Below are 13,447 nucleotides of genomic sequence, written 5' to 3'. Positions count from 1 at the left end.
AGAATAATTATTTAGCTTACTGAAAAACTTGAAATGATTGTGATTTTTTTAGCCGTTTGATGGCATGTCTCTGGTTTCTAATTGTGTTGCAGTCACAATAGTTTGCCTGAATATGGCTTGATTTCTGTTTGTAAACTTCCCTAGCTATTTCCTATAACACTTCCCCTTTGCCTCCCCACTCCCGGCTTTCCCCTAGTTTAAATCCAAAACCAGAATACCACCATAGCATATAAATCACTCTCCAAACAAGCATTTTGCTGAACTGTAAACCTCGGTACTCTCCCCATGAATATTTGGGCTGCTTCTCGTGTAATTCAAAGATGGTACATTCTCCACCTATGGGACCTTGACCCTCACCCTCAGGGATTGATTATCATCTGCTCACTTAATTTACATTTGAGCCTAAAGGCTCCTCCCCATTACCTCTCTATTGTTAATCTCCTCCATCCCTAGGATACTCCTACCCATTCCCTATTGTCCTTTATTTTCTAAAATGCAGCTATCACAAAATTATGCTCATCCCACTTAAAGCAAACACCATACTATTTCCCTTCTAACATTAACATAGTTACTTCACAATTGTTCATTCTTGATGACTTCAGGAAGTCCCTTCTGTATAATCTTTAGCTGATTCCTTGGATACCTGAGTACTCCTGTTCACGTTCACTTCTGCCACTGACAGTACATTATCGAGAGGATTTGGCTTTTCCTTTCCTAGCCTCTTTTTCTTGGGTTTCACCATCTGCCAGGATTATTCCAGCATTTCATCCTTGGTTTCTACCTTTGGAGTAGGTGTTCTGATTTTTTTTTCTTGGAGACTCCATTTTCTGAAACCCTGTGCTCTGTTTTATGGGAGGAATTAGTAGGTTCAGGAAGTCGATGGAGGCAGTTTATTTGCTAACCCCTTACATCTCAGGCTTCGGGAAGCCATTTTGTCTAGCCCTCTGCTGGTCCTCTATTGCATTTTTTTAAACTTTCTTTAACAACATTGACAAAGCAAATTCTTCCAATGTATCAGTATTTTGTACTTTTTTTTAAAAATACAGAAAAGAAGAAAATATAAAAGGGACATAGGCTAGGCTAACAGGAAAGGGACACAGTCACATGATAGCTGAACAGATGGAACACTTCTTGAAACCTCTTTGGCTCATAAGAGTAAAAGACTAAAACCTTTCTCGAATAATCCAGTGAAAACTCTCTAAGGCCCCAATGTTGAGATTTGATATGTTATTGCAGACCCTAGCACTTATGTGGTTAACACTTTTCATCCAACCTGCAAAACACAGAGACCTATCTTGGAAGAAAGACACATTTCTTGCAACATGTGACATACTGAGCTGAGGGAGGGACACAGACATACACACAGTTCTGCTGATCCTGGGTCAGAACAAAGACTTTTCTATTGAGTAAAGAGTTTCAAATATTGAGCATGCTTGTTTAAAATACACATCTATTCAGCAAACGTTCTGTAGTACTTGACTAGGTGAGTACTTTGTATCTACCCTTTTATGATTTTCTCTGTGCAGCAGTTTGACAATTTGACAGTAAAATTGGCAAGGATTCCTAAATAGCTTCCTCCCCTTAGGAAGGGCTCAGAAGTAAGAGGAAGAAAATACCCCCAAGTGCTGGAAGACTGGTAAGCAAGCCTCATCATCTCAATTTTTCAAATAGGAAAAGTAACTTGCCCAAGATCACAGAACAAGTTAGTGTCAACACCAGGTTTATAGCTCAGGAGATTTGACTCTCAGTTCCTCAGTACTCAAGCAATCCTTGGGTTGAAAATACTAAATACTTTTTTTGTGAAAGTGATGGGAAGATATTTCAGTCTGTTCCTGTAAGTGGACAAACCACAGCAGAAGAAGATGTAATGTAATGTAATACTATAGTGTACATTTCTATTTGATATTCCAGTTCTCATCCTGCTTTACCACGACATGTGCTAGTCCTATAGATTACTGAAAAGGTTAATCACAACTGAGGAATTTTATAGGCAGCTAATTGTGAAAATTGCAAGATTCTTTCTAATGCTCCAACCAAGAGTGGATTTTGTTATGGTGACAATGGAAATGGTTACAGGTCATGAACACTGCAAAACTCTCTCCAACTGCAGTTTACCTAAATTGTCAGGAAATAAGAAGCAGCACAGATTCTTTCCAACAACTTACTTTTACTATGTTATCCCCTGACTGCCCATTGTTCCGTAAACAATCAAGGCAAATAGCAATCTGTGGATCACTCCTATGATAATCTTTATCGTCTTGATTTTCATCATCCTCTTCATCTACTTTGGACTTGTCAGCTTTTGGACTTTCATCTGTAAAATACAAAGATCAGATTATTCAGGTACCATACAATTAAAAGGAATAGTTTGCAATGCCTGGGAATGAATTAGTACACTCAAAAGTACACACAGAGATATAGATATGAAATCAAAGATATATTTAAAGCTAAATTCTCCCAAATGCATTAAAATGTTTTGGTTCAATTATTTTAAATCTGACATGGTTTTCAAAATATGTTCTTTAAAAATATGCTATTGGACTGAATTTCATTCAATGCATTCTTTAAAAACTGCTCAATTTACAATCCCTGAAAATTGAGGTTTACTACTGAAATTACAATTTTACATGCATACAAAGGATTTCTACTTTACAGATAGTGGTTAGGCAGGTGGTCAGTAGTGATTATGATAGTTATTTTTGTGTGTTTACTTCCTGTAATTAATAAAGCTCACATCTCAGAATAAGTCAACCCCATTTAACTATGCAAAACTAACATGCATTAGCTATCCTGCAGTAAAATCCTAGAGACGACAGAGCACTGTATTTTTACCATGAAGTATATTAGACAAGATCAACCACAGGTGGAGGTACAGTATTGACTTTGCAGTAAAATCTACAGGTGCCCTGTCTTCACTGGGATTTTACGGCTAATGTGTTAAATATCCTGCTGTAAACACCCCCCACCATACACACACACTTTTTTTTTTTTTTTTTTGCAGTGAAGACATAGCCTCCGTAACTGTGTGTTCTTATCACTGTTACCTTTTATCTTCCTTCACCTATTCCTTCCATTTATTTGTTACACCCACTTGTTGCATCTTAATTTACACTGTAAACTTTTCAGGGCATGGCGTGTCTCCTACCATGTACGTTACAGTGTCCAGCACAATAAAGCCCAGTATCAGCGGATTTAAAAGTGAAGGGGCCACGGTCCCCTAACCCTACCCCCTGTTAGAGCCCCAATCCTAACAGGGACCTCTGGGTGTTTTACCAACACCACTAATCATACAGCAAATTAAAATAGTGTGTTTCTAACTAACTTAGCTTTTAACCAGTTTGGAAGACAACACACAATACATCTATTATATACACCTAACAGTGGCATTCTCGGAGTCTCTCTATTTTATTTAGGAAGTTACTAGCAAAGGTTGTTCACTACAGGCACAAAACACTAATTCAAGATATCAAGACTAATAAAGTGCTGACATGAGTTACAGAAAAATGAGCAGCTGATAAAAATTGAGAAATAAGAATGAAAGCAGGACAAAAGAACAGTTTAAATAATCTGATTTATCAAGTCCAATTCACCTGCATGCAAAAACTGGCTTATGAGAAACAAGTGACTTGAATGGATTACTTTTTGCCTATTCTGATACTCTGTTAAATCAGGTTCTATTATGTTTTTGTATTTCTACCTCAAACTACTCATACATGAATAAAACAGTTAAAATGTGAAACCAGTATCAAAATTGTATGGAAAACAATCTCTCATGCCTAAAGTAATTAATTAATAAATGCACATATTTTCAGACATAGTAACTTATTCACCTTGTCCACTTTTGTTACTCCAAATTTTTGGAAAGAAAAGTATCTTAGACAAGCCAGAAACAAGATCACTCGATGTCTGAAAGACATCACTAAATCACTAGCACGTTTTCTAGTTGAACAAACCACATTTTTATTTGTCCCCGCAGCTGCTTTTTACAATCTATCAACAGAATATACTGTATCAAACTACCAAGGAAAGTTCTGTGAAATTCCAGGAATTAAACCCCTTTCTTCAAACAGGCAAAGTACATATGATAAACACTCATCTGTGGAGAATTATCTGTGCTTCACGGCTTCTGCAGCAAATACAAAACCTTGTATAACTTTAATTTTCAGCAGTTACTAATGCTGAATAATAGAGGAAGCTTCAATTAAGGGATCTGGGTTTCCTGTTAAGGCTTTTCCAATACCAGACACTAGGGAATTAGCTAACTTCCAATCAGATAAACAATCCAGGAACATGTGCAAGAGAAATATCTTTCAGAACACCCTGATAGGAATTCAAACTCCCCCATCCCCCAGATCTTAAGAGCTCTATGCTATTTCCCAGAAAAATCCTTGCAGCTATTTCAACTATGATCTTGTCTAGGCAACTGTCCAGGCATCTGGTACAAGCAACCTATTAAAGCATGACTTGATGCAATTGAAAAAAAATATATATATATTTTTTAGACTTGTAATACTGAATCAGTATCCAAGACATTTCTTCAATTCAAAGGAACAAAATCACACATGGCAGAAAAATCCTTCACACATGACAGTATTAAGCTGCTGCCGGTACCACAAAGCAACACTAGTGAAATTATTCAGTAAGAAATCCATACTTAATTTCTTTTCAGAGCAGATTTCTAAGCACTTTCTGGGTGTATAACTTATTCCAAATGGTTCTGTTATGTAAACAAGTCTATCCAACCTGTTATCTGGACTCAGAAGTGTCTTGCAGATCCAGACTCCCTCAGCCCAAGGTCACCTTTGCACTAACGGAAAGACCCTGTATCTGTCGCTCTATGGACGCATATTTTGGTAGTTTGAGACTTGTGGTGAACAGACCTCACTACTGATATTAATAAGATTATTATAATGTAGTCTTAAAACATTAGGTCATAACAAACGTGCTTGTGCCTTTACTGAGTATTAACATATAGTTACAAGCAGATTATAGCCAAGGTGCTTGGTGAGCATGACAAACATGTTTTTAGTTATTTATGTTAGGAGGTTTTCAAGCTAATCAAAGGAATTCCAGGATGCTTCTGCTTCCTGTCACCTCAGGGACAAGTCCGCAAGTATCAAGGGAGATAACATATGACTTCTAAGAGTATTTACAAAAACTTGGAAATGCTGCATTTTTAATTTTATCTTGCTTTAACCTTCTATGCCAATTCCTTTTATGATGTTTTGGAAAATGGATGTAACCTTGGTTGTTGTGATTGATACTCTGTATAGAATATTGAACTGGAGTTTTAATTGTAAAAATTGCAACTGTTAAATACAATTTGTTAAAAGGACTTCAAAAAGAAGTAACACTGCAGATCCTTATCAAAGACATAAAACCCGGAAGTATAGAGGGCCTCTGCAAGCTCCTCTTTCTAAGAAAAAAATCCCTGTAGTAAACCCAAACAAAAGAATGCTAGAAATATCCTTATTGAAATGGGTTTCTTTCACAATCACTCTAAAATCTTCATTCTGGAAATTCTAGGAAAAATGCCTTATAGAAAACCTTTGTTTATTTCTTAAATGTTGAAACGGCATGTCTGCAAGTATTCTAAGTGAATGAAAAACATTTAATATGGTTTCCTAGTATCACTGTTATGGTAAAATGCCATATGTACCAGCCTGAAATTTAAAAACCTTGCTAAACTGATTTCTAATCTAAGAAGCCTTTTAAGTATGGAATATTTATATTGCTGGGAGATAGATTAAATATTTAATATGTAACAACTCCCTCCCCCAACTCAGGAAGACAAGAAGAATCATCTCTCCAAAAATGATGATGAATCAATAAATTCTGTAATGACTATTTAAGCTAGAAACCCTCTTTAAAAGTTATTTAATTTTAAAAAAGACTATAAAACTAAAAATGTTTATATAAAGAATGTCTGGACTTTTTGCGAACAGAATTTCATTTCCTGCTGAACCCTAAAGAAACTGAAGAAATCTTTGAGGCCAGGTCTACACTACAGACTTAGTTTGGTATAACTACATCACTCAGGGGTGTGGATTGTTCACACCAGTAGTTATACTGACCTAACCCTCGGTATAGAAAGTGCTATGCCGGTGGGAGAGGTTCACTCGTCAACACAGCTACTTCCTCTCGCAGAGGTGGATTAACTCCGCCAATGGGAGAAACTCTCTCATAGGCATAGGAATGTCTTCACTTAAGCATTACTGTAGTTCAGCTGTGCATTGTTGGATTTTAAGTGTAGATCTGCCCTCAGGAAATGGACTAAATAAATAAATAAATAAATAAATAATAAAAGAGATAAAACTCTAACTTAAAAAGATTATCTGGGGATAAGAGAACAAAGGCAATTAGAGGTGTGCAGCAAATTCATTAAGCAGACTGCCTGCTCAGGAGCTGATAGTGTGACCAAAACCAGGCATGGAGCCCATGAAAGGATGACTGCAGCCAACCTTGAATTTAAACAAGCCTGAAAGAGACGTATTTTCCTATAATTTCATTAAAATAGAAAGACCGGTATAAAACTCTTAAGTGATCACCCTTCACTCACACTCTCTGCTACCCTGCTCAAGCACACCTCCACTCATCCTGTTGATCTCTACAAGCAAGCTGCCACAGATATCTAAGAAGAAAAAGAAGGTAACAACTGTGACAATCAGGTTGCAGACACTTCCAGGGAGAACAGGGTGTATCTGAACCCCAGAGAATAAGCTAATGAATCAACTGGTTGTATACAACGTTATTGCGTATAAATATATGCGAAAGTAAGGTCTTTTATGAAAGCCTGTAATGTTCTGACCTTGATGGTCATTAGGAGATATGTATGCAGCTTATGGTTATGAATGCACTCGTGTATATTTGTGTATTTATGTAGAAAATTGTAATAATTGTAGTGCAATTACAGCATCACCTCAGAACAGAGGATGAAATAATCAAGCAGAGAAGGGCACCTTCCAGGTTAGTTGTTTACATGAAACCAATGTCAAATACCCATCCATTGTCCAGCCAGGAAGATACAATGGTGAATCATTAAAGTTAACGGAAAGACATTTAAACTGAAAACAAAACTAAGGAAGGAGGCAGTTTCCCCTGCTCTGTGTAACCATGAATTATAAGAGCCTGAAAGAAAGAAAGAAAGAAAAACAAAACAAAATGGCACACCCTGTTAAAAAAAGAGGAGGGTTTGAAGTGAAGGTTATCCGAAAACTGAGGGCCAGCATCTAAACTGGGTGCTATCTGGGAAACATGGGATCCCCTCTAGAACCGAGGGTATATGCTCAGTAACTGTTCAGAGGCAATAGATAACTTGTATTAGAAAATGGAATTTAACTAATATAGAAGTGTAAAGACTGAGATGGCATCTTTATGTATATTTTCTGTGTAAGCTGTGTTTGCTTTTCCTCTCTATTTCATCTTTGAATCTATGACTTTCTATTAAACAAAAACTTTGGTTTATTTTTACTGCAAACAAGAATTTGTTGTGAAAACTGTGTGGAGTATGTGCGCCACAGTGAACTCATGACTGGGGGCAGATTTCACTCCTTCAGGGGTGACAAACCAGAGAAGAAAAGTCCAAGTGTCTGGTAATGAAGAACTCTGGCAGACTGATTTAAGGGAGATTCGAGACTAGAAGGACTAGTGGGATCAGCCCTACAAGGAGTAACTAGGCAGGTGGAAGCCAGGATTGAGACCTTTAATGCTTGTAGGTTGGTTACGGGTGTCAAAACTCTTGAGCTCTTTATAGCATAGCAGTAAGGCACCCAAAATTACAAGACAGGTGGTGACAGAACCCTTTACTGATTTAGGTGATCCCCAAAATGTCACAATAACCACACAGGAGCAGCAAAGGCAGGCAACCTTCCAGCCTAGATGACAACCAAGACTTCATCTCGGTGAGATGGAAGTAGCCAGCCTACATAACCCCTTTATATTCTACACTTTGATTTACAAAGCAAATAAGTCCATAGATTAACAACTGAACTATCTGAGGAAAATCTAGAAGGATGAACTGATTAAAAATATATTATCATACAATCTTTAGCTGTATAAATTTACAGTAACTGGTAATTTACAGTGTATATCCTTGACTCTGCTGTATTCCTTTATCTTGTAAATGTGACACCCCTCCTTTAATGGATCATTATGATGAATAAATAACACTTTTAACAGTTCTGTTTATCTTTAATAAAAATTAATAAACACAAATATTTTTCTTAAGTTTATTTAATATGTACTTCTAATTATATCTGGTACTTTGTAGTGGACTAGTAAAATTTTGTCTAAACTTTCTGTAGGCTAACATTAAAATAATGGTATTAAGAGAAAAAATTGAGGTTGCCCTTGTAATGTTTGCCAAATGTAAATGTACAAAACTAGTGAGGTAGGAAATGTTATTTTTTCAAACTGAAAAGAAGATATTATAAACAGAAAATATATAAAAAAATTACAAAAAAAAGTACTTGACAATGTCTCTTTGAAATAGATGATCCTCATATAGCATAATAAATCTCTCTTTGGACTGACAGAGTGTCTTTAAATGGTTTACAAAAAGTCAAACATGCTATGGCATCCAAATCATGAAGCCAGTTTAGAGAATACAAAACCCTTGGATTTTCTGCATTACTTATCAGCTCAATAAAGGACTCTCAAAGATTTTTAAGACTACTAGTGAAAGACAGCCATTCCGGAATCTATATAAAGCAGTTGTTCAGCACTTGTGGAAAAACATTTCTGTTACTTGTCAAACCTAATTCTTGACAACCTCCCACTTAACAGCTGGCCAAATTTGATAACAGAAATTAATCTGTATATAAAGACTCACGTAGTTCTATGTTTTACCGCTGGTTGATTATAACTAGGATCAAAGTAGAAAACATCAAGTATAAAAGACATTAAGAATTCAAAGAGAAAGTAGCATGAATCTCAAACATGGAAATATTATTGGGAAAAGGAACTAAAAATAAGGATGAAATTGTTAGATTTAAAATGTACAATTGCTGAATAGACAAACATCAGGGTACTATGGCCCTGATCCTGTAAACACGTATGCAAAGGTGTAATTTTATGCAGTGTAGTTCCAAGCACTGAATTCAATGGAACTGTACACAAACACAAGTATTTGCAGGGAACTGCGGACTATGGAGGAGTCATGATATTGCTTAACAGATACATTATTAAATTTATAGCTAGAACAACAACAAAAAAATCACCTTGTCCATTTTCTGGAGGCTTGTTTTTCTTCCAAAATTCGATCTCACGCTGAAGTTCCTCTAGTTAACATTAAACAAAAGCAAAATGATATTTCAGATCAACAACACAGAAATATCACTAGAAATGCTGCTTCCAATAACGCAAAAAAGGTAGCAAAACTAATCAAACTTACGTTCTCGAAGTCCAGGCACCAGCTTAAATATAATTTCCTCTAATGTGTTATCCAATCTTTAAAGGAAGAGAAAAATTTTTTTCAAAAGAAAGAAGATGCCTATGCAGGATTTTAGACACCCCTTATAAGTCATTAAAAACAAATTTAAAAAAGCCTCCTAAACAAGTAGTTCAGTAATTATATAACAATACGCCTAGTAAGTAATACATCATTCACAACCCAATAGATTTCAAAATGGAAAAAAAAGAAAAAAATGAGAAAAATATATTCACGCTTATCTCCTCTCATCCATCCCTTACACTGATTTGTTACACATTAAGGCATAACTTCAGGTATCAGTATTTAAAAAAATACAGAGAAAAAGTGGGGAAGAAAGAGGAGAAAAACAATCTCACTATATAGAACATTCACAATATTCTTCAATTTCTGTCATATGCAAATTATTGTGTATCACTGTGAAGAGGTTCACTTAATATTTGAAAAGGACAATTAGAAAAATGGCAAAATGTAACCAACCCTTCCCCCGAATCCACTGTAGTCAACTTTAAATAATAAATTCATTGACTGTAATGTTTGTCTGATAAATTTCTGGTTATGACTTTTTTTTTCCCCTGGACTAAAGAACATTGCTATAAACTATTATGATCATAAGCATTTTTAAGATGTCCATCACCACAGTATCAACGTACCATCAAACAAAGCAATGACACATCCTCTCTTAAAATTAATTAAAAACAGGGAGCCATACAGAAAAATAACCAGCAGGTTAATATAGAGTGCTAGCACACACAAACATTATGTTTCATATAAGGTTACAGTTAGTGTCACAAACTAACAAAAGGAAGGCTACTTACAGATAAAGATAGCAAATATATTTTTGTCTCGATTTATGTAAACTGACACGGGTAACTGTCTAGTACTGAAGCTGTTATCTTAAACTTTGTGCAACAAGACAGAATATGCTTCTGCTATCACTTCTACCAGCCTGGATAGGAACTCAGTTTCTATGATACTGCTTTTTTATATATTAACAAAACATACAGTTTTCTATAGTAAATAATCTTCAGATTAAAAAAGAATGTATGTATTTTGGGTATGAACAATACAGACTATTGATAAAATAATCGAATGGCTCCATCTAAAATATAACTATGTGTTACAGAATAGTAAAACCATAGGGTTAAATTCAACAGTGATATAAAGGGAGGTGCAGATTGGAGTAGGTGGTAGAAGCTTAATTTACATGGATATTGCATTAATTGGGTGAGGGAAATGAATGTAATTTACACACCAAAGAACAGAAGGACAAGAACGAAAACAAAAAGTCAAGTCAAAAATAAAGCAAAGATGATTCCACTCTACTTTGTCAAGCTGTTAGCCAAGAGGTGTAAGAAAGTAGTTGGCTGGGGCGGGCTTGCTTTTATATCCTTCTGTAAGTTTCTTTTCCTGAACACCCTACTTTCTGCATCCTCAGTCTGGACACTCATTACGCTAAATCCTTGGTCCCTCTTCTGGCTGCTTTGCTGGGGACTCACTCTGGACTCTTCCTGCTGAGAATCTCACAGCTAACACAAAGCTAGAGTAGTTGGCTCAATGCAACTTGTTTCACTTCTTCACACAGAGGGCATAATGGAGGTGGGACAATCTAGGAGCGGGTCTGAGCACACAGAGCTCTGCCAGATCCCCCAGGACGCTGACTGGTTGCTGCCAGCATAAGTTAGAAGCTGCTCTAAATTATGCTGGGAATCCTTCTGGACATCAGCCAGTGCAGGATCAAGGAAGCAAAAAGGTGGCTTTGAGCCGTCTCCCAGCTTTCCCCAAGCTGCAAGGAGCATGAATTTGGCACAGCTGAGAACTGAGGCTACTGGGTGCCAAACTGATGCGAGCTGTGCTACTTTTCCATTTACACTGGTTTTGTGATCCAGCTACACCCGACAGGAGTTCAACTTATTTAATCCAGGTCTAAATTTGGTCAATAGACAGTTGTCCTAATAGGTTTTTAAGTCTTCAGTTCAGCAACAGTCTCTCATAAAAACCCCACCACATACTGTATTTACGGTTAGACACTACATACATGGGCGTTTACAGACTTAAAAATGCAGGGGTTTAATATTAATTCGCTCTCAATTTTCTGATCACTAAAATATGACATGACCCATTTTTTCAATACAGCTGCCAAGAACAGGTATAATCTTTTCCAGAAAATAACATGCATCTATGCTTTTATTGCTAAAGCTAAGAATGTTCTTTTACCTCTCTTAATCTCACCCACTCTCCTGTCCACTTAGTCTATCCTCTTCTTTCTACCTCTTCACCTCTCCTTTTGGTCTCCTCTCCCTCTCTGTTTCCTCTTCTCTCCTGTTTTCTCTTCCTTCCTCTCCTCACTGTTTCATCTCCTCTCACCAACAGTAAAGTACGCTGTTCAGAACCTGGACAACAAACAGGACTCTAAGGCAAACAAATAAGGTACAATATAATAATACTAGGGAAATAATACAATTCTAGAGTCACTCTGAGGTCACATCAAAAATGCAGTGCTTGCTGTTGGATTATGTGAGATGTCTGTAGTATACGCTACTTGCCCTCACAATAATTAATAATGTAAAAGAGAAAATGCTGAAAATTAAAGGAGGTGTATGTATGAGTGCATCAAAATTCAAGGAAAAGAGCATGTTATTTTCTGGAAATTATGGCAAATCTCCGTGTTAAAAATACGGAAGTACTAATTAACATTTTCTAACACCAATATTAATATTTTCTAAACAAGAAACCCTTAAATTTCCCATTCCGGACCCCTTATCATGCATATTAGATATTATTAACTTGCAAAACGACAATGTAGCAAACCAAGCTGTTTGAACCTGTGTGTGTGCATCATCTGAAACTCCTAACTGCAGTTTGCTTATTTAGATTAATAGACTTTAAGGTCATAAGGGACCATCATGATCATCTAGTCTGACCTCCTGTATATTACAGGCCACAGAACCCCATCCACCAACTCCTGTAACAGAGCCATAACCTGTCTTGAATTAATGAAGTCCTCAAATCATCATTTAAAAGCAGTGATACTTAGACTTAGGCTTGCAAGTGGCTCTGTAAAGCGTCTCTTGAAGCTCTTTGTGGCACATGATATTAAAACACTGTGTGATTTAATTATTAATCAATCAGGATTCTTTTACTATGTTATTAACCAACTGTAGTTCATAAAATAATAATAGTCATTTTGCTCTGTGTGTAAATAAATTTAAATAAATAAATAATTTTTAAAAAAATCAATTAACATTACTGTGACTCTTTTGGGTATTGTTGATCGCTAATTTGACTCCTGAAGAATGGAGGTCTGAGTATTGCTGATGTAAAGACTTCAAGTTACAGAGAATCCACTATTTACTCTAGTTTAAACCAGCAAGTGACCCGTGCCCCATGCTGCTGAGGAAGGCAAAAAAAAGCCAGGGTCTCTGCCAATCTGACTTGGAGGGAAAATTTCCTCCTGACCCCAAATATGGAGATCAGTTAGACTCCAAGCATGATGGCAAGACCCACCAGCCAGACACCTGGGAAGGAATTTCATTGTAGTAACTCAGAGCCCTCCTCCTCTAGTGTCCCATCCCCAGCAGCTGGAGAGACTTCCCAGTATCATTCGCAGATGGGCCACATGCCAGTGTAATCAATCCCATCATACCATCTATTACAGTATTCACATCCTACATGCTACTATAATAATCTTTGTACAAATATGCATTGTAAGTATCATCTGAAAACTAAAAACTCACTGGTCAATATCATTATGATTATTTATATATAAAGTTATAAACAGCTAAATTAGATCTGAAATGTGTTTACCACATGTCATAAACAGATAAGAAAAGTTAATAGCACAGAAGTACTTTATATCTCTTGGACTGTAAAGGGTTAACAAGTTCAGTAGCCTGGCTGTCACCTGACCAAGAACCAATCAGGAGACAGGATACTTTCAAATCTTGAGGGAGGGAAGTTTCTGTGTGTGCTGTTAGTTTTTGGTTGTTTTTCACTCTGGGGGCTCAGAGGAATCAGACG

At 36.5% G+C, this 13,447-nt stretch overlaps 1 protein-coding gene across 5 annotated transcripts in view; it reads right to left on the bottom strand.

Moving 5' to 3' along the window:
• PCGF5 (polycomb group ring finger 5) overlaps positions 1–13,447 on the bottom strand; it is a 95,918-nt gene that overhangs the window by 23,241 nt on the left and 59,230 nt on the right. For all 5 annotated transcript variants that reach the window (XM_032768782.2, XM_075072690.1, XM_032768781.2 and 2 more), the window contains 3 exons: positions 9,392–9,447; positions 9,219–9,278; positions 2,166–2,314 (listed from right to left, as the gene is read on the bottom strand). In XM_032768782.2, the coding sequence (XP_032624673.1) occupies positions 2,166–2,314; positions 9,219–9,278; positions 9,392–9,447 (265 nt within the window). The remainder of the gene's footprint in view (positions 1–2,165; positions 2,315–9,218; positions 9,279–9,391; positions 9,448–13,447) is intronic.

The sequence above is a fragment of the Chelonoidis abingdonii genome, chromosome 15 (assembly GCF_003597395.2).
Source record: "Chelonoidis abingdonii isolate Lonesome George chromosome 15, CheloAbing_2.0, whole genome shotgun sequence".
Classification (NCBI taxonomy): Eukaryota; Metazoa; Chordata; order Testudines; family Testudinidae; genus Chelonoidis; species Chelonoidis abingdonii.
This window is presented reverse-complemented; position numbering and strand designations above follow the sequence as displayed.